Here is a 24,539-nt window from a genome sequence, read left to right as displayed (position 1 = left end):
GTGAATGAGTAAGGGTGATGACGAGTCTGTGACGCAGGAAGGATATGTAAATTTGCCCTTTCCCGCTGGAGCAGTCCCTTCACGGGCGCGATGTTCCATAGTGTCATTTGTGAAGTTCTCGATTCTATGGGAAATAGGGATTTGACAACATGTTCCCTTACGTTCATGCCTTTGCGAAACGCATGCATGGGTGGTGGTAGTCCACCAAGTTCATCTGTCACCAGGTGCCAGTGGTTGTTTATAATTTTCTTCATGGTATTGCTCTTTGTGCAGAATGTAGTCACACAAACTAACCTGTCTTGATCACTAGTCCCTCTCTCTTTGGGTTCCAGAAGGGAATCTCTATTGTTGAACCATGCACGTTCACGCGCCTTTTTTAATAGTCTGGGCGGGTAGCCTGTGTCAGTCAAACGTGACATAAGTTCAGCTGACTCTATGAAATAGTAATCCTTTCTGGAGCAGTTCCTCTGCAACCTTAGGAATTGCCAAAAGGGCAAATTGTCCCTAAGGTTGCGTGGATGGTGACTCGAGTAATGCAGGAGAGTGTTGCGTTCACTCACCTTTCTGTAAAGGCTAGTGTAAAGTTTGCCGCCTACTGCCTTTATAGCTAGATCCCAAAAATTGACTCTGGAATTGCTATAGTCTAAAGAGAATTGTATATCCTTGGAGCAGTTGTTCAACCAAGAGTGAAATTCCTTAAGTAGGTTTTCACTTCCTTGCCAGATCAGTAGTACGTTGTTAATGTACAGACGCCATAGCTCTATACACTGACTGTAGGGGTTTTGTTAGCTCAGGATGTAGTTGTGTTCATATACATCCATGAAGATAGTTGCTAGGTTGGGCGCGAAGCTTGCCCCCATAGCAACTCCCTTTGTTTGTATGTAGAAGTCACCATGGAAGCTAAAGAAGTTTTTAGTCATGGTTACATCAAGGAGTTTGATGATAAATTCAGTTGGGACTCTGTGTGGCCTGCGACGTTTGTTCAGAACTTCTCTCATCACTCTCAATGCCTCACCCTGGGGAATGATCGTATAAAGGGATGTAATATCCATGGTGACCAGGAGGTTACAATTCATATCAAATGGGCAATCGTCCGCAAGTTGAATTGTTTGCATGGTATCCCTTAAGTAAGTAACGGTATTCTCAGAGATAAGTTTGAGGAATACATCTATATACTTGCATAAGGGCTCTAAAATGGAGCCGCAACCCGAGATTATGGGTCTCCCCGGTGGATCATGCCTCCTTTTATGTATTTTGGGGAGGGTATATATTGTCGATGTTTTGTTATTCAGGTAGTAAAACTCATGTGCACTTAAAAAACAGACTCAAGACCCTCAAGTGTGATATGTTTGATGGCCTCCATAATCTCTTTAGTGGGATTTGATCTTAGTTTTACATAATTACCCTCTGCCCTTAATTGGGATAGGATCTCTTTTTTGTAATCATTAGTATTTTGAATCACAATAGCCCCCCCTTTGTCGGCTGGCTTGATTACTATTTCACCATTGTTGCTGAGAGCTGTGAGTGCCATACGTTCCGAACACATGACATTGTACTTGACATACTGTCTACGGGAAAGGGCTTATGTGATATCACGCATTACCACCTGTTCATATGCCATGATCTTGGGTGACATAAGATGGGTAGGTGGGACAAATTTGGATGGAGGACGAAGGCCGGTACAGGAAAAAGTGGGTTGGTAGGCGACTTTCTGGAAATAATGTTTTAACCGTATTTTACGACAAAACTGATGTAATTCCATTTTAAGATTGAAATTATTAGGTAGTGTAGTAGGTACAAATGATAGACCTTTCTCCACGATTTTCTGTTCATCTGGTTTCAAATCATATGAGGATAAATTCACAATAGGTTTTTTGGTGTAGTTAGTGTGTTTCCTACCACCGGCAATGCTGCGGCGGGTCTGGATGTCCCCATGTGTCTCCTGTTGATACTGTACCTGTTTCTTCGCCCTCCCTCTGCCCGTGTTACAGGTAGGTTCTCTTGTTGCCCTGGATCTCCCCCAGGGCTGACCTCTCCCTCTGAACTCCCACCAGCGAAGGATCTTAAATTCTAGGATAAGAACACCACCTATCCTTACCTACAAGAAGGACACTACATAAAGGATTCACAAGGTAGGTTCTCAACCAGAGGGAGAGGTGGGTTTAGAAAGTACACTACCTTTTCCGATTCATCTGCTCCAAGTGGTTCAGATACTGAAGCAGAGGGGCCAAGCACCAGTACAGGCACGAACAACACTGGCCAGAGATATTTAGAACAACCACCTTTTTTATTGGAAGCAACATGGTGGGAGTTCAGAGGGAGGGGTCAGCCCTGGGGGAGACCCAGGGCAACAAGAGAACCTACCTGGAACACGGGCAGAGGGAGGGCGAAGAAACAGGTACACTATCAACAGGAGACACATGGGGACATCCAGACCCGCCGCCAGCATTACAGGTGGTACGAAACACACTAACTACACAAAAAAACCCTATTGTGAATTTATCCTCATACGATTTGAAGCCAGATGAACAGAAAATCCTGGAGAAAGGTCTATCATTTGTACATACTACACTACCTAATAATTTCAATCTTAAAATGGAATTACGTCAGTTTTTTCGTAAAATAAGGTTAAAACATTATTTCCACAAAGTCCCCTACCAACCCACCTTTTCCTCTACCGACCTTCGTCCTCCATCCAAATTTGTCCCACCTACCCATCTTATGTCACCCAAGATCATGACATATGAACAAGTGGTATTGCGTGATATCCCAAAAGCCCTTTCCCGTAGGCAGTATGTCAATTACAATGTCACGTGTTCGGAACGTATGGCACTCACAGCTCTCAGCAATAATGCTGAAATAGTAATCAAGCCTGCCGACAAAGGGGGGGCTATTGTGATTCAAAACACTGATGATTACAAAAAAAGAGATCCTATCCCAATTAGGGGTAGAGGGTAATTATGTAAAACTAAGATCAGATCCCACTAAAGAGATTATAGAGGCCATCAAACACATCACACGTGAGGGTCTTGAGTCTGTTTTTTTAAATGCACATGAGTTGGACTAACTGCATAACAAGTATCTGAGGATCCCAACAATATATACCCTCCCCAAAATACATAAACGGATTAACGATCCACCGGGTAGACCCATAATCTTGGGTTGCGGCTCCATTTTAGAGCCTTCATGCAAGTATATAGATGTATTCCTCAAACCTATCTATGCAAACAATTCAACTTGTGGATGATCGCCCATTTGATATGAATTGTAACCTCCTGGTCACCATGGATATTACATCCCTTTATACGAACACTCCCCAGGGTGAGGCTTGAGCGTGATGAGAGAAGTTCTGAACAAATGTCGCAGGCCACACAGAGTCCCAACTGAATTTATCATCAAACTCCTTGATGTAGCCATGACTAAAAACTTCTTAAGCTTCCAGGGTGACTTCTACATACAAACAAAGGGAGTTGCTATGGGGGCAAGCTTCGCGCCCAACCTAGCAATTATCTTCATGGATGTATACAAACACAACTACATCCTGAGCGAACAAAACCCCTACAGTCAGTGTATATGTAGGAGAGTAGGATCTGCTTCACATGTTTACCCCCACTTTTTGCTGGTGTTTCACTGTTTTTCGACTTTAGTCTGGCTGGGACCCTGCTATTCAGGGCCCCAGCCTAGCTGCTTCCTCTCTAAAATGATTCCATGTACTTTAGGTGCATTACAGATTGGGTCTGAGGTGCCCTTATAAGTCCCTAGTATATGGTATACTATGTACCCAGGGCATAGATACACCAGAGGCCTACCAGGGGCTGAAGCATGTATCATGCCACCCCTGGAAAGCCACCCAAAATGACACCGCAGGTCTGCTACTGCAGCCTGGGTAAGGTGGTGCATGCAACCCTTATTGTGATATAGGTTACCTATATCGCTACATATATACACACATATAAACCTATCAGTCGCTTTATCAATCCTGAAGGCAGAGTGCTTGGTTCTTATGTGAGAGGGTGCCCCTGCATGAGCAGAGCCCCTTTGCAGCGTTCGGAGACCCTTCTCTGATGATGTTTGTAGTGCAGCCTGACCATATACTCTTAAGTGCATTATAACTAGGGCTCCCGGTTTTCCGTTTAAATGGATTTTTACATATAAATACAGACGGAAAACAAGTTTTCCTTTATCTGTATTTATATATAACAAGCATTTACAATGCAATGGTCTCGGCATTGGTAAAGTTAGAGCTATTGGCATTGCTCATGACATTATTTTTGTTTATGTTTTTGTTTTTAAAACATTTAAAGAAACGGCATTGTCATGAGCAATGCCAATAGCTCTAACTTTAACAATGCCGAGACCGTTGCATTGTAAATGCTTGTTTTTTGGGGGGGGGGTGGGCATTGCGCGAGACAGATAAACAGCTAAAGTCATAGAAAGCAGGAGACCAATGGGCGAACACAGAAAGGCACAAGTACAAGCAGAGCCCCCCCCCCCCCACAGAGAGAGGCCTTGACATAGGGTGCTGACGGTCACACAGACAGGCACAGCGGCTAGAGGCGGTGGGCGCCGGGAGAGAGCGCTTCACCACACCGTGTGTGCTAAAAGCAGCCCCCGCTCTAATCTCGCTGATAATCTGCACTGTTAACATCGCATTATCCCTGATTTGTATCGTGTATCAGAATGCGTGCCCTCAGCTGCCGTCCCCGCGCGCTGCGCAGCGCCGCTCTGTGAACGGCTAAATAAATACATGTGCGGCTATTTCACACGCGCGTGCGTCTGCGGAGTGACGCAGCGGCCGTACACCGAGGCCTGCGCTACGTGGGGGGCGCGAGACCTCTGCGACCGGCCCCTCCTTGTGCATGACCAATATATACATACAAGTGTGCGGGCGAGTTTATATTTATATATATATATGTATACACGTCAGTGTTTGTATACATAAATTTGTGTGCGTGTTTACACACACATGTCTGCGCGAATGTATAAACAAAGGGACATGTGTGAGAGTGTATATATGTGTGTGTTGGCGAGTGTATTAATACATTCACGTGTTTGCGTCAGTGTATATGAATGCCTCTACGTCTGTATACGTGCATGTGTTAGCTTCTACATATAAAGAGAGGGCGGGGCAATCTGCAATGTATGTGTTAAAATGTCTCCCTCAGATGCATGCGTGCCGTGACATACAAGAGTGCCTGGGGTTGGTATGAATGTTTGACAAACGCATGTAAAGGTTACACTGGAAAATATTTGAGTGGAATGTAATGCCTCATAGACACTCAAAGCCTAAACGGGAAAAATACGTATACCTCAATGTTGCGTTTAGACAATGTGTGCATCTCATTTAGGCGAACACAACACTAAGGGCCTCATGTAGGTAGCCAAATACCGGTCGGTAACGGCCGATTTTCGGTAATTATACCGTTACCGAACGGTAGTTTGGCTATTGGTATGTAGGGGGACAATTTCTAGATTCGGAATTTACCGAATTGGTAAAATTACCGAATCGATAAAATTACCGAATCGGTAATGTTACCGAATCGGTAATTTTACCGAATCGGTAAGTTTACCGATTCGGTAAATTCCGAATCCAGAAATGATTTGTAGGGGGAGTGTGTGGGTGTTTTTAGGAGTCGGTATTTACCACCAACTAATAGTTGGTGGTAAATAATTTATGGATGTGTGTAAGCATGTGTAAGCGCTTAGCAGTGTGCAATGTGGCAGACATACATGCCCTTAGGGCATGTATGTGTGCCACATGTGCACACATGGCCGAATCAGGGGTGCAACAGGGTGTCAATGTGACACCCTGCCACCCTTGCAAGTGTTCCCCCCATTACCGAATCGGTATTTACCGATTCGGTAATGAGGCATACCTTCCCATCAATGGGAAGGTATGCCTCATTACCGAATCGGTAAATACCGATTCGGTAATTACCGAATTGTAACGAATCGGTAAAAATTACCGACTCATTACCTACATACGAGTTACCACTTCTTAAATACCGATTCGGTAACGTTCGGTATTTAAGAAGTGGTAACTGGTATGCTACCTACATGAGGCCCTAAGTGTGTGAATAATAAAAGTCCGTACATGTCAGTGACACCTGCATTACATCAACTCAATATGTAACTCGATAAAAGACACAGCGGTAACATTAGACATGATAGAGAAGTGTCAATCTATCTAAGTACCTACCTAGGTACCAATGGTCATGACCATGCGCTCATTTATATATGTACCGAGCAATTATTCTATGTATGATATATAGCATGTCACCCTCGATGTCCTGCTGCGGCTGTGCCCCCGGGAGCACCCTCACTCCATGCACACAGATACAGGGTTCACCGGTGTCCCTGCAACTCGAGGGCACCCTCCTCCGAGTCGGCCCGTGTCATTCTTTGCATTGTTACATGATTATCGGAACACCTCTGGATCATGTTACAGTCGCTTCGCCTCCCCCGTGTGCCCACAACACGGAGATGTTTTCCAGGCCGGGTCGCCGTACGCTTAAGTCTGTTTGGTGGTCACCCGAACAAGGGTCACCCGCGGATGAATAATTAGAGATGTCAGAACTAACCCAGACGCTGGATTACTAAGTGCAGTTGAGAGTAAAACAGGGACACTGGTTAGACCATGTGTTGTAACCGTGCACACGTGTGTGTGGTGTTCTGGTGTGAAATGTTCACAGATGAGCTGTTGCATCCGCAGAGGCAACCGAAAAGCGCCGTGCACACGACGTCTGTCGTCCAGCCCTCCCCCTTCAAGCAATGTGGGCGTGGGGGTAAAGCCATCCATTCTTGCACCGTATCGATTGTAACGTGACTATCTTAAATTAGCCGGTGGGTCCCCCTTACTCATAAACACACACACCGTTCCGTTCGCTGTATACCCTCGAGCCGAAACACCGACTGCAGTCATCCAACTGATACACACACTTCTGTTTTGGTAAAAATAAAGGAACTCATTAAAGGAACTCAAAGGAGCTTATTTTCTTATTCAAATTGCGCGAAAATGTGAAATCTTGCATAAGCACCTCTACACGCGCTCTCTTTGTGCCTTGAAACTAAATAAAACATAACGTGGTCGAACTGTTACCAATATTCATGCACACACCAGGGCAAGCGTCTGCTGCACCGATGTCAGAGATTTTTTTTTTTGCAGAAATAATTATACACTAATCAGAGACTTCCTCAATTAAGGCTGGTGGCTGTTTTTTTTTTTTTAAGTGACCTTTTTTTCTGCAGGGTGAGCGCGTAACATAAAAACACCCGTGTGTTTAGACAACAATAACAACAGCAGTGTTTTCAGAGAAATCGTGGTTCAGTTGTCAATATTTGCTAAACACTTCTTGAATTTACAGAATACTCCAAATTTGGAGGACTGAGGTTGTAAATTTAAGCTGTAAAATTACATTTCTGTAATTATTTATTCAGGGCTGGCGATGAACTAGACGCGCATATTTTGTTGAAAAAAGATCTCGCTAAAGGCCGACGAATGCTCTCCATAAGCCCTGTTAAACTTGGTCAGTTGATGCACTTTCCCCTCCCCCTACCTCGGACAGCCCCCCCCCTTTCCACTCCCCAGGACAGAGCTCTGGGTAGATAAGGAAGGGGCGGAGCCTCCAGCATGGCGCTTATTCATGAATGTTCTGTGCTTGTTAGTAAAGTGCCACAACTCAGGACCGAGCACCACCAGGCTGGCCTCCTCACACCACACAAATCCACAACAGACCTGTTAGCAAAGGAGAGGGGGTCTGGGGAAACCCCCTGCAGTCCCTGCCCATCAGGGGAGCCCAGGGCTGCGGGAGGCGGGGTATTCACACTGGCCCTCTAATTGTTTCACTGGCGACACCCCAGCCTCATGTCTGAGCTGTGAAGATGACGGCTTGAGTCCTGTGCGCCATGTGCCCCAAACACAAGCACTTGTGTGGGGCACTTCCTGTCCCCCCACCCCCCTCGAAACACAGGGATGCTGGCTGCAGCCCAGGACGTGGAAGTTTAAGCCAAAAAAGTCTGCTCCCGAAAATAATCTAGGGAGCAGAGGGTTTGCACGGCGTCCCGAGCAGGCCAAGGGCTTCATAGCACTTCAGAGGCCGCTCACTGAAGGGGGGGGGGGGGGGGGAGCCCTGCAACCACACGCTCCTCATTGCCTGTGAAGGGAACACAGTAAGGACGTGTGCACACACTCATGAGCAGACCTAAACATACCGCAGACATGTCCATGCCAATGTGTCCTTGTACAACGTGCTCATGTAAAGCGCTCCAGTTCGCTATATATATATATATATATACACGAACACACACATATACACATATCAATACAGAGCATACAGAGCGCAAGACTTTCCTTGCAGGACAATCTCAGTGATTGCGTGTTTGCTCGTATAAGCACGCTTACATCTCTCTTACACACACGCACAAACTTTACTGGACGTCTGTGCACTCACGTGCGAACCACACAACATATCCTCAAATACATATAAAGTACAGTTACTGCTGCAATATGTTACAGCTCGAGATTACTTTCATGTAAAGAGTCCTCTAGAATGTGTTTTCATTTCTATAAATGACGACAGACGTGTTCACTTGCCGGCATAGTGTCGCTTCTAATTTTCCTTTTTAGAAATTGAACTTATAAAAAATGGTTCGTTCTGCAAATGTCTCTTAGCAGACTCCTTAGATTCATTTTCTGGGGTTATTGTTCTCGGGTTCACTTTTCACTTTCATATCCGACTGGTACGGAAACTTTCCATGGCACGTGCTTGTGTGTGAGTGCGTGCAAGGCCCGGCCTTACTGCTAATATCTGCGCACAAAAGTCACCTTGTCTAGGTTTATGAAAATAATACACATACAGCGTTATTTTATACAAGCAAAGATGACAGCGTTTAGGGGTATATTGATTTCATATGTATATGTACATAAAAGTACTTATGTTTCGGGCTGCAGCCTGTGTACTGTAGATGTACACAGGCTTTACACACACGAACACATAAGAAAAAGATGCACAGAGTGGAAAAAACATAGTAATGTACTGCCCTTGCTGGTTGTGGAGGTCCGTGGCCTGTGAGAGGCAAGCCTCGAGATCTCTCCCTCAACAGAGGTAATACATAGCATGTGGGAGTGGGCGTATATGTATGGTCTGTCTATGCCATCCCGATTTGTCATACCACACATCGACCCATCCTCCGCTGACTATCCAGCCCAAACCGAGGCAGTAAATCGTTAGCACCGTAGACTAGACTCTTCGCCGCTTCTCGGGCCACAGCCTCGTTCGCCCGCGTTGGATGGAAGCGGATTATAGACCGGAGAGGTATCAGTATAAGACCCACCATGTTGGACGAGGCTGGTAGAAGAGGGCAAAGGATGCCGGGAGAAAAAATATAAAGCTGCGGAAAGAGCGTCGCTAGTTCAAGACGGGCAAACGAAAGAGAGATGAGAATTAGACGGCGCCGTCCAGTGAAACACAATCGTTGAATACAAGGGAATAAACAATGCAAAATAATGCGTTAGTCAAACCAATGACGTGAAACGAAATGAACGGGTTACAAATTGTGGCGAACGAAGACCGTGAACGATTTATATACTTAAAACAAGGAGATCAGGTGAGGGAGCAACGCCGGGACACCACCGCCTTTCTCCGAGGCACAGCAGAAAATGCCTCGGAGAAAGGGAGTGTCCTTTTCGGATTGGGGGGCGTGTTTTGCTGTTGTCTCCTCCCTGAGACTTCTCGCAAAAAACACGCCCCCCGATCCGAAAAGGACGGGGCAGGATTAGAGTGACGGGACCTCTTCTCCAATGGCTGGCCAGCATTTACTAGGCCAGCCAATGGAGAACAGGGAAGAAGAGGGGCGGGTTCAAGCCCCTCTTCACCCAAGTCATTATGTCTCGCGAGCGAGACTGCGCAAGCGCAGCCATCGCTAGCCGAGACCTAAAAACGGGAAAATACTAGTACATTTTGCGGAGCTGCCATGCTCCAGCAGACCAGCCTACAGTAACAACGCTTTTGTTGATGCCCCAGCTCCGCTTCGCCCCTCGAGTGAGGTCTTCATTGACGGCAGTAAAAATCACACCCCTAACCATCTGGTGTCTCCCCCTCCTTAGAGGGTTAAGATGTGTCAGCCCGGGCTGAGACAGCTTCCTGGGCAAACACAGAGCCCCACCATCGTACTTCACAGGTCTTTGAAAGACCAATTACTTGTTAACAAAAGCCTGCCAACCTTATAACGAGGGCCTGAGGCGCCCTGGGGGCACATCACACACAATCTAATGCATAACAGAGGCAGAGCATCCTTGCAAAGCAGGAACGCTAGGCCTGGCCAGGGAGGGGCACCCCTAGTCTCAGAGCACAGTGACCCCCGGGTCTGGGCACACTGGCCGCACTCAGGGTATGCTTTCTCACCAATCTCTTCCCGGCTGTGTGATAGGAGAACCCCTGGGGTTTGACACACAGAAAGCACAAACAGAACACGGTTCTGGCCAGGGCTACAGTCCATGCATCGCGGTCACCCAGGGAGACGCTTGTTCATCCTTGAAAGTGAAATAACCCATTGCTGGTCCAGAGAGTGCAGTCTGGACTGACGTGAGGTGGAGGACACAACAGGGTCAAGTCTGGAGCCTGGCACTAAGCTAACGGTGGATGTCAAGAGAAAGTGTCTCTGCGTTCAATGCCAACACGCTGTGTGTAGCACGGTGGATGAGTGGGTGAATCTAAGGATGAGTCAACCGACTGATGGACGAAAGCATCACAGACATGCCAACCTTCCAGATTCAGGCGGGAGACTACCGATTTCAAGGACAGTCTCCCGCCTCCCGATTCCTGCAAGCAAAAACCCGATTCCTCGAAGTTTCAGCAGACAGGGGGGCTTGGTATTGTGTAACGCGCCAATTCATTCATCAATAGTGAGAGTGGCGATGCAGGGGCTCTAGAAGGGGTGAAAAACCAACAAAGCCCCATTAACAAGCGGGAGGTGGTATATGCACTGCCAGCAACTTGCCAGGCCAGTGAGTGCAGAACACTTGCATCGCCCTCTCTCTGCCTGCCATTGCGCTCCAGGCTTCTGAAAGGTAAGAAAAAAACCTGCATTTGCGTTTCAAAATTCCGATCCTGCAGCAGCACACTTCCAAGGCCCATACATGACAGTAACCCGATTCAAGGCCCCATTCTCCTGATTTTCTTTTTTAAATCTCCCACTTTGCTCTTCTGAAATGTTGGCATGTATGGCATCAGTGGTAGGAAGACTGAGTAGAATGATGAGGAGTAAATGCGTGGACATAAGGATGAGTGAGTGCATGATGGATCTCGCATTCAACCACTCACTCATCCCAAATATCCTGTACCAAAACCCATCCGCCAATTACGAGGTCCCATCAGAGATGAGCCAGATGTACTGGCTTTGGCAATGCTTGTTACAGTTGAAACCAGCACTGTGCTACTCTTTGGCTGAATCCCAATTGCCAAGTGTCAAACAGTGTGTCAGGGAGTCGCTGGGAGCATAAGATGGTTTTAAGAAACACAGACCCTCCTATATTACTTCATAAGAGCCCTGGGACGTGATGGAGACAAGGAAAGCGCTTGGCGAGAGTTCAATCAAACAACCCGGGCATCCTACAGTAACCCCTCTCACCTGGTTCCAAACACCCACATACCTGACTAGCAGAGAGAAGGAAGTGAAGAGGTGCACACGCAGTCAGACCACTAATATCCCAAAACATGTCTGGTTTTGATTGCTTTCAGCTCTTGTTGCTACAAACCCTCCTTAAAGGGTTAAGATGTGTCAGCGCAGGCTGAGACAGCTTCCTGAGCAAACACACAGCCAAACCCTAGTACTTCACAGGTCTTTGAAAGGCCAATTACTTGTTAATGAGGCTTTGTTGTTCTTACGCCCCTTCTTAGATCCCCTGCCTCTTCACTCTGCCGATTGCCCGACCACCGCTGGACCATTCACTGACATGTTTAACCTGCTGTGATTGAGAACACCAGCCGGAATCCGAGAGTCTGGCCCCAGGTATCCCTGCACAAAAGCCTGCCAACCTTATAACGAGGGCCTGAGGCGCCCTGGGGGCACACCACACACAATCTAATGCAAAACAGAGGCTGAGACAGTGGTTATGTATGTCTTAGCAGAGCATCCTTGCAAAGCAGGAACACACCAACCATCTCCGCCAGACACTGGTGGCAAGAAGTGGAAGCAAAGAGATCGGGAACAGGATTAACAATTTAGTTCCAGTGAGAGATCGAATTTCCATAAGGACAGCAAACTTGCAAACTTTCAAGAACTTTAAAATACACTCCCTCCCAAAACTCTCCCGTGTGCAATAACGAGCCTGGTATGCTGAGCGGAACTAAGAGAAAAGTGTCCTGAGCTGACAGGGGAAAAACATGACAGTTTACTGAAGAATTACCTTACCCCCCCCCCCCGAAGAACTTTTTATTAGCCCCCCCACTCCGAAAATACAACCAATAAATACATAACTAAATAGAGCAAGACAGAGTGTTCACAAAGTGGCCAGACTGGTTTTATTTACACTCAACACATTAGCGCCACCTTACAGAGTTTGCCAGTGAAGCGCTACTTTTCTTTTCATGTCGTTTGCTTTTCAAGCAAAAACACTCATTGATTTCTGAATAATTCGTGTAAAAGCGTTAAGTTGTATTCGCTATGAGGGTTTGCTTTTTTCCAGTATGTTGTTACTTTTGTTTCAGGCAGCATATTACTGTAATCTAGTGCATAATTTGAATTGAATTTCTTCCAGGTGTTTATAGCGGGGCACAATTGGGCTGTAGCTGAAGGCAGTGTGAGTTTCTTTCAGTGGGGTAGTATGATGTTCAGTGGGGAAGATGATGTAGCACCCAGCGGATGACAGAAACTGCAAGGCTCTGAGACAAATGGCTTGTCATAGCACTTTTAAGCATATTTGGGACATTCTACAAATGGCAAAGTCTTCAGATGAATGTATAGTGTTGACCAATAACAACCGAGCGCATGTGTGCATTGTCAATTTAAATAAATGTGGAAAAATACTAGCTGCAGCGTCATCTTTTGCTTGTGGCAAAAATAAATGTGGATAAATACAGAAAAAATGCCCCAAAAATAATTATGGATAAATACAGACGGAAATGGCAAAAAAATAAATACCATAAAACCGGGAGCCCTAATTATAACCAACGGTAAATGCTAACTTTGGACTGGCTGCGCGGAAACATGTCGTGTTTGGTGTCAAACACCTTGGAATCCTACCCCCACACCAGTAACTGGTGTGGGAGTATGAGCCCACCCTTCTAGAGGGAGAGGCATGACAGCACTGGTATACCCGGTAGAAACTTAATAGAGCCCTGGCATCACAAAATGGATGCTGCAGCCACAGACACGGGTCTGGCCTCCTGCTGCTGACCGAAACTCCGGCAGGCGAGGTCAAGGACAATAGGTTTCCTGTCACAGGGAGGTGTAACCACCTCCCAGACAGGCTTATGTGTATTGGGGCTGGGTGGGAGCACTCTCTGAGTGCTTTGAAGTCCTGCACTGGGGGCGCATTTGGTGTCCCTGTGCATAGTCCAGCTCAAACCGGTTCAGGGGCTTCCAGCCCCTGCTCTGGCGCGAAACTGGACAAAGGAAATGGGTGTCACCACCCCTCTTTCCAAACCTTCCCATAGGTGGGTCCCCAGAGTATGTCCAACCCCCTAACTTAGTATATGTATGGGACCACAGTCCTTAGGACTTTAGATTACCCTGGACGAAACTCTGAAGCCGAATCCTGGACCTTCGATGCTCTGCTCAAGACCAGAGGACTGAAGAAATCTCCCTTGGGGTCAAGGAGTGACTCCCCTGCTTGGCTGGCACCAAAGAAGCAAATTGCCGATCTGCATCATCGAAGCTCCCGCCGGACTCCGAAGTATTTGCATCCCAGGAAGAGGATTTCCAGACATCTCAAAGGCCGACCCGAGTCCCCAGCAAAGCTGAGACTCGCAGCCCTCGTGAGTAGCGTGGAACTGGAACTCCTGGTCACCGTGATTTCTGCAAGTGCATTGACTTCTCGATGCTTCTTGAAGTCGTGCTTGGGCTGACTTGTAGCCCCCACCTCGAGCACTGAATCCACAAAAGATTGTCGGCCTGGTCATTCCGAGTATCCCGTGGGCCGCCATTTTGTTTTCGTCTCGAGGTCCCTTCGCGATCCCTGGTCCGTTGACTGGTGGGTCCCTGAGGGGGTAACTTTGTATTTCCTTGGGCTTTCCTGGTTGCTCCAGACGTGCCCTGACTCCCAACCAAGTGGTGAGTCCCACAGACCTTGCTGGTCTGCACCGAAGCATCTTTCTCGTTTCTGCATGGGTTGCTGTTGCCAAGGCTTGTTGTGTCCAATCCGGACACCGATGCTGCAGCACTCGACATCCTTCGTGGGACAGCTTGAATCCAGCTTCTGGTCATCCTCGACGCCTCCTGGTCCTCGTGGCTGAAGAGTCAAGCTTCACCTCTTTCACCTGAAATCACCAGACATTGGTGGGCATCTGCTCATCGCCTTCCTGGTCACTGGCTAGTGACCCAGACTCTCTCCCCTCTGCTTTCAGGTTCTTCTCATCTTCGATCCAGGCTTGGATCTCTTCGGACACTTCGTATTTTCACGGCAGCAGCACTTCTTCGCCAGCTCCCATTGAAATCGACGACGCGGCCCGATACCAAAAGACACCTATGCACCCGGCTTCCCTGGGTGAGGTAACACGAGTACTCTGGTGCTCCCGTGGGTGCTAGCCCTAGAACTTCCTAAGTCTAAAAGGGTTTGGTCCTGATTCATTTCTAAGTGTCTTTAATCTTTAAAAATCTAACCGCGACTTTCCCCATAGAAGCTAACAGGATCTTGCGGCAGTGTTCACACACTGCACACAGCCCCCGTGGGTCCCCTGTGTCACTACCCTTTTTTTTTTTCCCCCGTCTCACTACCTTGGGTGGTTCCTTGGGGTCCCAGCGATTCTACAGGCTCTAGGCCTTGTGTCTAGTTAAGTCATGGTTCTTATACCAGTATTTTAGTATATGGTTTGGCTCGCCCCTAGGGTGTGACGTGTATTTGTGCAATTTTACTGTGATTATTGAAGTGTAAATTATGTGTTTTGACCTCTAGTCTCATAAAGAGACTAGGAGGGTGTGTTTAGTAATAAATACATATATTTTATATATATACCTGGTGTGGATATCTTTCATTTAGTGACTCGAGATTCTAGACTGGTAAAACAAGCTGCTTTACATTCCTTCAAGACTTAGCCTGAAGGCTGCTCTCCATAGCTACCACTAGGATAGCTTTCAATAAAGGTTGTCTTTAACCTATAACCAATAAGGGGTTGTTTGGACCGATACAAGGTGCCCACTATAACTAGTGGACAGCATATATCAGGCCAACTTCTCACACACACTAACTCTCACATTCCACCTACCTGTGCCTCTTAAACCTTTCCTTTCTCTTATATATCCACACATTCTCAGGCTTGAAAAATCCCTCAGCTGATGGGCCACTTGGGCGAAACACGTGTCGGCTGTTTCTTCACTACTCTTGTTCCTGTTCCATGTATGGAAATAATAAATAAATGCTACGCACTTGAAAAGCACCAAAGGACGATTGGAATGTATTCAGTATAAACACACGCAAATCAAGAAGGAACAATCTTCAACTTTTCTCCAGACTTACCCCATTATGGTTCTTGGGTGTAGCCATTTGTGAGGACTGTGCCACCACAGAAAATTGGGCCTTGACAACTGTAGCACAAAAGCCCAGGTCTCTCCACCCATTTCATTTGCCCACACCACTTGCTGAGAGCAAGTAGTGAATATGTATGTTAAACCCTTCGGAACAGGGAACACCATGCAGAATTGTGTCTGTTAATTCCGAGTCTGCATAGTTATTCCTCATTCTGAAGTGGTTTAACTCCACTGTACTGGTGGAGTTTTACTGCACTGTATCAGTAAATTACAGTTGCAGAGTTTGCTTCTCGCCAGTACAGTACAACTCATAATCAAGAACTTTGCGTTAACATTTTGCAAAAAGATTCTAGCTTGTGGGCTTGGGAAGATTTGGTGAACCAAATGTATGCCCAGGCTCTCAGGCTACATTAAGAGGGCCTTACCTTCTGACAGGGCCTCGGCCGTAGCCAGGTGAAGTACTGTATCATCACTAACGGGCCAGTCAGGCAGCTGGGCCTGTATGCTCTTCAGCCCCCCAAGCTCTGCCAGTTCCTGGTGTATTTGTGGCCCAGAGGTGCAATACTCCCATCGCTGGTTCCGGTAACCCAAGGCATCTCCTGCTGCGCTCAGAAGCATGGCAGCCCGGTATGCATCGCGTGTGATCCTGGAATAAACCAAAAAAATAGCATTTGATATTCGGGTGCCCTTAATGTTGGGTGGGGTAGTCTTAAGTGGGTTGTGCCAGGTGGGGTCGTTTTAAGCAGGGTCTGTAAGTACTTGAGTAAATAGGATTACCAAAGGAGTACATGTCATCGGGACACACCTTTTACAGTGCTGGGCTTTCCTGCCATAAATCCTGATTCTAATATATTAGGAAACTGTGTTGAGATAAATTGACCCAAGACTGCAACTCTCAAAATCCACTTATTTCCATAATGGACCCCAAGGACTGTCTAAATGCTTCTTGGTGACAAGGAGTAAGCAGGTAACCCTGTAGGTGAAGAGCTCCTATGACTTATTTCTAGGGGGTGTGGACCTCAATGGAGATTGTATCTGGTGGGGATTTTAGTGTGTGTAGGTATGTGGGGTTTGTTTGGGCTACAGTTCCCCTTGCTTGCAAGTCTATCACGGTTTGTTTTGGATCAGCCACAGCAAGAGCCCACGTTATGCGAACCACCTTTAGGAAGCACCGGATTTTGTTATTAAAAAAAAAAATGACTGCATTCTGGGACTTGTAGTTGTATGTATTTCTCCCATTATAAACAGGGACTTTGTAGGACTCCTAGCAGGCAAAGTGTTGTTGGTTAAGCTTAAGGTCTTGGATCAGATTAACGTTTCGAGTGAAGTATGAGGGCGAACTCGGGGGTAATAGGAAGGATGGTTTTAAGTCAGGTGCTCCAATCTACCACCCCGTGGTTTTTGGAGAGTGTAGTCTCAGGTGAGACTATTCCAGCTGCGCTAGATTCGAGAGGGTGTCATTCCAATGGTCGTCATCTCTGAAAAGAGTGGCTCAGGTGTTTATTGAGAAGGTGCTCCGTTGGATAAATATCAGTCGGATCCCAACTGGGGGAGTGCAATCGGGATAGTCTCTCTGGCCGGAATTGTTAGAAGTAGGGGTGGAATCGCGCGGTAGTTATTTCTAGTGAGTAAAATCTCAGGAGTTCCGTTTTGCTCACTCCATTCTGTAATACTGCAACTCTTCGATATTCTGTCGTGCTGGATCCAGGCGTTTTACAGGGCGGGTCAGGCTTGATTACTTCTGTCTGTTTTACTCCCTCACCGTTAATCTGCCTCGCACCCGTGATACATCGGTATGTCCCTTCACACAACAACCCCTTAAATAGTCTCGTTTTACACTGCTCCTCCTGCTGCCCAATTTTGTTTCTGTTGAGTTCGTATATTTTTTTGACCTTTGATTCCCTTGCCACAAACGTTTCACTTTCTGCTGGCTAAGCAACACCCTCCCCCTTCCTGGTCAGTCTGTTTTCCGTTTCTTTTTGCAGACCCTCTCTCCTGCTACATATCAGGTCTCTATGTCCTTTCAAACAACCCCCATTATCTCTCGGTCCCTTGCTACCCCCGATCCCGTCCAAACTGTCGTCTTCTGTTACTAAATGCAACGGTGTCCCCTCCCCTGAGTGCAGGCAAAAACCCTTAAAGGGGCAGGCCGACTCCAGACCTGGTATCAGAATGCTCGTCACTCCTTCTTTCTCTCATTCACACACCCGTTCCTAGGAACATCCCGGCGGTAGTCAGTTTTTTTTCCAAGTTTCTTTTAATCTCTCCCAAAAACAAACGCGAGAGTGCTTCCAGGAAACAGTGGATAGATATTTTAACTATACCGCCAAAATAAAATTAACCTTAGTCTGCCCCCTCACAGCCTATGTGCTTGTGAACTGATTTTTTCCGTGTCACGTAGTATCATGCACAGCGTAACAACCGGTCTTGTTTCTTTTCTATGTAACCAGCGTTCGAAGTGCGTTAAAAAAGTACGGGGATTGTTTTTAGGGAACTTCTCAGCGTTCTCCTTCTTCCCCCCCCCCCCCCCGTGTGCTCCGCCCCAACAAACCCCTGCGGTCTGTTTCTCATGTACTTTCCCCCGTCCCCTCGCTGTCTGTTGTGGTCACCCTCGTGTGCTTTTCCTCCCGTTCCTTATGTTACTATGCTGTTTCTCGCACTCATGTGTTCCACTCACCACCAACACCTTTGTAACAAGCATTTGCAATGCAATAGGTCTCGCATTTGCAAGAGTTTGAGCTATTGGCATTGTAAATGACAGTGCCTTTTATTTAGGTTTTGAAAACCTGCAAGTGGTGCCTAAACACACACTTTGTACTTATAATCATTGCTTACGAGAAGTAAGGCTGGCAGTAGAAGAGGCGCAGTTACTGCCCGCCTTGCTTCTCGTAAGCAACAACTATAAGTACTAAGGGGCAGATTTATGACGACTGGCGCATCCCTGCATATCAGCAGGGATGCGCCAGTTATGATGCGGCACTGCTGCGCCACCATGGATGCGTCGCATTTATAATGCGGCGCACCATGGGGCAAAAACGGCACAGATGCGTGACGCATCTGTGCCGAAAAGTGGCGCATTGCTGGAGTTGCGTCGCAAGCGCGACGCAGCTCCAGCAATGATCTGGGGGGCCCTATCTGTACAATGCTGCGTCAATCCTTACGCCTGCTTCAAGCAGGCGCAGGGTTTTGACGCAGCATGGCCCTAAAAGTGACTGAGTGAAATCTTATAGATTTCACTCAGCCACTTTTAGGAGGCGTTCCTGCGCCGGAACGCCCCCACCTGCCCTGGAACGCCTACATGTGGCGCAGGGCTTTACAACGTGACGCATCTGGGAGATGCGTCACGTTTGTAAATGCCCCGCACCATGGCGCAGGATTTGCGCTGCTGCTGCGTCACAAAAGTGACGCAACGGCGGCGCAAAAGTGCCGCAAGTGCAACATAAATCTGCCCCAAAGTGTTTAGGCACCGCTTGTAGGTTTTCAAAACATAAATAAAAGGCACTGTCATTTACAATGCCAATAGCTCAAACTCTCTCATATGCGAGACCTATTGCATTACATGTTTCATGGTAAAGGAGAAGCCAGTGGGACATGCTTTAATGAAATAAACTGCATTTTGGCCATGCAATGCAAGTAAGCAACTTTTGCAAATGCCTGTGTATATTACTTATGTTGGAACATTAGAGCCAGATATTTTGGCTTTGCCCATGCTTATTTTTTGTTGCAAATGAAGCACGGAAGCCTGGGAGGGATTAGCCAAACTCGAAAGTATGTGCAGGTTGGGCCATAATGAAAATGCATCTCTGTACAGGTTCTGTTGCAACTTTAAATGTTTAAACTTTTTAATAGATGCTTTAGCTTAGACATTGTTCATTTGTCAGTATCTGCGGAATTTCGTAATTAGATGCCACATGAATTCTTATTCTATAGATCTACCTTCCAATTAATTAACATTTTTAAGTTCCTAGTCACTCAATAATTAATCATATAATCATGGTTCATGTTTTTAAAACATTAAATAATAATGTATAAATAAAAGTATTAATGTTTAGCATAGTAGGGTGGTGGGGGTGTCTCCCCGCTAATCTGAGAGGCATGTCTTCGCTGCCGTAATTGTTTTGTGTTTATGGTGTCATGGTGGTTGGCGCAAGCGTGCCTCTTCTCCTTGCAAAGTGTCATTGCTGCCAGTGTATTTCTGCTATAGGTCTGGAGACGAGGCCGTCTCCGAGATCACTGTACGAACTTGCTACTCCAAGAAGTTTTGTGTTTGTTCATGGTGTGTGTCTGCTAGTTTATTTTGTGTCCGAGTATGATTTTGGGTGCGTGTTTGTGACGGTTTAGAGTTATGAGTGTTTGATGTGTGTGTGTTTGATGTGTTTGATCTGTGTGTGTGTTTGTGATGTGTGTGTTTGTGATGTGTGTGATGTGTGTATGATGTGTGTTTGGTGTGTGTGTGTGAGTGTGTGTGTGTTTAATGAGGGGTGTCGGTGCTTGTGTGGAAGTGCCAGTGTTCGGGACGGCTGCTCTTTTGCTGGGGCGTTACAGGGGCAGAGTCGGGGAAGGAGTAGGCTTGACTGTCCTTCAGAGAATGGCGTTAAGCAAAGAACGCCGGGCTCGAGGAGTTAGTTTTACCCTAGTTTATTTATGTAAACATGAGAAGGGGAGGGGATGTGGTCCGTCGGCTGCGCTGCCGACTTTGGTGCAGGAAACCAGGGTTCGAACCTCGAGGTCGCGTCCATATCCTGTGATTCTGGGCAAATCACTTAAACTCCCTGTGCCTGAATATGTATGTAAATACGGTGCTCATGTACAGCGCTCCAATACCTTCGGGTCGAGTTCGCGCTATATCAAAGATGAAAAAAAAAAAAAAAAGTCAACAAACGGCCGGGAGAAGAGCGCGCTGTTTAAACAAAACGCGAACTGATGGAAAGTTCAACAAGCTGAGAACAGCTGTCTGCAGGGCTGCTTATCGCTCTTTGGCAGTGCGAGGGACTCGCCTTTCAACAGCTGGTTGCGTTACATGATAGGAAACAGACAAAGAGATTGTACATGGATTACAGAGCAACCTCTGCTAAACAAGCGCACGCGCCTTGCACTGCAGCGGGAGAGAGAGGCGGTGGGGTGCACCCGCGAGTGGTGTGCACGCGCTCCGTTAAGGAGTCGGGCAGCAAGCAACACCATAAAACTATTCATACCAGTTATAAATTGTTTCTTCAAGAACTGTCTCTGCACTCAAAAGCTAGGTCTAAATCTATCAAAACCAGTAAAAACATTTGATAAAACCCTGGACACATCACTGTTAAAGAGCATTTCAACATAAAAAAATATTAAACTGCTTTGGGGCCACAATGAGGTTTGAAGCTGCTGTGCCCTAGAATATCTAAATCTAATAGAGCGACAACACTCATAATACGGTTTATTTGATTGTAGAGGTAAAATAAACAGCCATTGACGAAGCCAACACATCTGGTTTGCACTGTGTGACGAGATCAGCGCACTAACCAGAGGAGAAAAGACTTCAGTAGGAGGGGGTTGGGCGACTGCAGCCTCTTGTGCGACTTCCCAGCCAAGACCAGATTAGGAGCTTCTGCCGCAGACAGATCTGAGCAGGCTGTCTGTGCAGCAAAGGTATCAACAGATGTCAACAAGCACAGCAGGCTGCCGGCAGCAGGGGGAAGAGGGGGGCTGCACGATTCACTTGCGGGAGCGATAATTGCTACCATATGGCGGCGCTCGCTCCCGCAAGTGAATCTCCACACGTGCACGCGTTGCCATTGAAGGCAATGGAACGCGTGCACCTTTTTGGCTGAAAAGCCGAAGCGATAGCTATAGGTCTTTTTGCCTATGCGCGCTGCGTATACTTATAATGTCCCAAAAGCGAGACATATTGGCTATGCCAATGCTTGTTTACTTGTGGTATTCTATATCTGGATACAGTGACCGAAGCAGCAAAATACCAGTCAGGTGGCACACTATGCTATGCATAGATTTTCAGTTTACGTGTTTCTGTGACACAAACAAATACATGATCAAATGTCTTTAAAGTTAAAAGAATGCATTTCTGGAACATGTAGGCACATTTCAGAGCTATCCGAACTCGTGCATTGTGTCATGATGCGCATTGCTTTAACTAACATTAAACAGAAAAAGAAAGGCAAGCAGTGATGCTGCAACTTACTTATCTGATTGTAACTGAATATGTACCCGAGTTTGTAAAACGTACTTATCTGATTGTAACTGAGAAAGGAGGACGCGTGTGACAGGAGGCAATAGACTGCAGTAAAGTGAAAGCAAATTTGTGCGCGCGCTTGGCGGGGGAGCGCATTCCAGGCGGGGGAGCAGACCCTTTGAAGTACGATGCCAAACGGATTGCATGGCGGCACGATGCACGTGATTGTGCGCGTGCTCGCCATGCAATCCGCTTTTGGGAGCACTTTTAAATGCCCCTTACTAGAGTCTCGCATAGCGATTGCTATCACAATAGCTAGGCGAGACCTAAAAAAACCCTGAAACAGGCATGAGGAAGCAAAATGAAGTGTTCAATATCGCACACTGCATCAAATGACAAATCTAGGTTGCAATTTCGAAATTGAAACGTGAGAACAATGAATTGAAATAATATTAAAAATTTGGGTTTTGTTACTTTTTATTTCTAAATTAAGACCTAAAACACAAAATGAAAAAGCCACACTGTGGACACACAATTTCTGATTCTATGTCAGGACAGGAGGCTCCGATGATGCTTTCTCATTTATTTATTAGAAATGCTCAGCAGCCAATTAGAAAACGTTAGATAAAAAAGAAACTACAGTACCCATGAACATCAGGGTAACACGTGACCAACCATAGAGACCACAATATAAAAGGTCATGAAGATAGTATTACATCCTCTTTTCTTTGCTGCTCCGCAGCGAGTTAAGTGCTTCTTTACCTTTATTTACTTGTGCTTTGACATTTGCGTGATGCTTCTTTGTATTCATTATGCCTAACTAGCGCTGACACGCGTTGTATCCCTCGCGCCCCTTGCAGGTATTGGTTACTTGTTTCCGCGAGGTTCGCCGCTTCTGTGTCGGGTGTTGAAGGGAGCGTGTGTTCACCTCCCTGTGTCCGGGCGCTTTGCGCCCGTGTCTATCAAATATTTAGGTGGAGCGGGAGAACGGGGGCTGGAGGACTCGCGCGCTATGCTCGCGACCTCCTATTTTCTTGTTTACTGAGGCGGCCGTTACCGCGCATGCGTGGCGGCCATTTTGTGTTATTCTTCCGTGTTTTCTCACGGAGATTTCGATATCGAAGGTTGTTTTTCACAACGCTTGCCCACAGCCTCGTATTCTCAGCCCCAATTACGCCTTTTTGCTCTTTTAAAAGCATTGGGCTGTATAACAAAGCATAGGCTCTGCCTAGAGTGTATATATTTTTACAGCAAGCCCTCCCTCCACATTTAATTATTTGCAGTGTGTGCTGGTTTTACCTGTCCTGCTGGCTTGCTGTGGGGTTGTTCACTCCCCCTGCATTGTGCCTTTGGCATTATTTAAATTGTCATCTTGTGGGCGTTACTGTCACATTATTGTGTCACTATGGATGAATATCTTGATGAAGATGACTACTATTATGAGGATGACGACTCTAGCTTTTTAGAGCATGATTTGGTCGAGACATTGGACCTGGGTGTGCAACACTCAGTTAATAAAGCACTTGCTTGTGCCATCAATCCCTTAAAACGTCATTTGACTCAATACGCCAAACAACAGGGCTGGTTGCCATCCTCCCGTTCGTCTTCTAAGTCACTCGTTAATCCGCATAGGTCGGATTTTAAAAAATTGGCAAAAAATCTAGCCCCGGATAAGTCTTCCTCTTTGACCTCGGTGGGCGCTTCAGCATCCTCCGGCATTTTAACAGACACAGAAGGTACTCATTCCTCAACTTCTGATCAGGATGTTCCACCGCCACGTAAGAAGTCGCGTAAGGAGCATTATGTTGATGCTCCTACACATCCTCCAGTTCTTACTTTCGAACCTTCAGACATCTATCATCCGCATACCTCTTCCTGGCTTCCTTCCCCTGCTGTGGCGGAATATGTACAGGCTCACATTCGACAGCCCTTTGAGAAAGATGTCAGGGCTCGCCTTCGGTCCGAATGTCCACGTCCAGATCTCGCCGACCATTTAGCGGACACTCCGGAGATTGATCCCACGATGGTCTCCTACCTCAAAAAATACGCCAAAGATCTCAAGAAGGGTCTTGACAGATCCTGGCGTTCCTGTCAGGACAAACTGCTGGACTTGCTAGGCCCACTCACGAAGATTTTAGATCTTGGGTTTCTGGCCAAAGAGTCTTCAGCCCTTGTGGACCCTGATGAGCTTATCGATTGGTCTCAGAGGGCTATTTGCCAGTTGGGTAACGCCAACTGCGCAATTTCCAGCGAGCGTCGCCGCTCTATTCTCCTTAAATTAGATCCCAAATTGGCGGAGCTATCCACATCCGAGTCCGGTCCTGTAGCTCAGGGTCTGTTATTCCGCCAGCCTTTTTGGAAGGAACTTACGAAATTTGTGGCTACTTTCAGTGGCCTTGATAAAGCTCAGGCTTCGCTGCGGCGAGCGCTTCGTCCGGTTTTTGCCAGGGCCAGACGACATAGGGGACGCTCGTTCGGCCGTGGCTCTCAACAAATCTCCCAGAGGGGATTCCAGTCCCAAAGAGGCGGTGGTCAAGATACAGGCTACAACTCCCGTTCCCACTTCTATCCCTCTCGCAAAGGGAGAGGACAATTTCGAAAGGGACGTTCTGGCGGAAATCAAAGTGGCTATCAGGATTCCAACACTTCAGGTGAGCTTGATTCCGGTTTCCGATGTGGTTCTGGG

The 24,539-nt window shown here is 46.8% G+C and overlaps 1 protein-coding gene across 1 annotated transcript in view; it reads right to left on the bottom strand.

Moving 5' to 3' along the window:
• Positions 1–17,806, bottom strand: part of LOC146811941 (ADP-ribosylhydrolase ARH1-like) — a 127,451-nt gene extending 109,645 nt beyond the window's left edge. The window contains exons 1-2 of the mRNA XM_085618910.1: positions 17,343–17,806; positions 16,110–16,330 (exon numbers count right to left, since the gene is read on the bottom strand). Coding sequence (XP_085475036.1) covers positions 16,110–16,330; positions 17,343–17,347 — 226 coding nt within the window. The 5' untranslated portion in view covers positions 17,348–17,806. The remainder of the gene's footprint in view (positions 1–16,109; positions 16,331–17,342) is intronic.
• Between the last annotated feature and the right edge of the window lie 6,733 nt (positions 17,807–24,539).

The sequence above is a fragment of the Triturus cristatus genome, chromosome 7, assembly GCF_964204655.1.
Source record: "Triturus cristatus chromosome 7, aTriCri1.1, whole genome shotgun sequence".
Taxonomy (NCBI): domain Eukaryota; kingdom Metazoa; phylum Chordata; class Amphibia; order Caudata; family Salamandridae; genus Triturus; species Triturus cristatus.
This window is presented reverse-complemented; position numbering and strand designations above follow the sequence as displayed.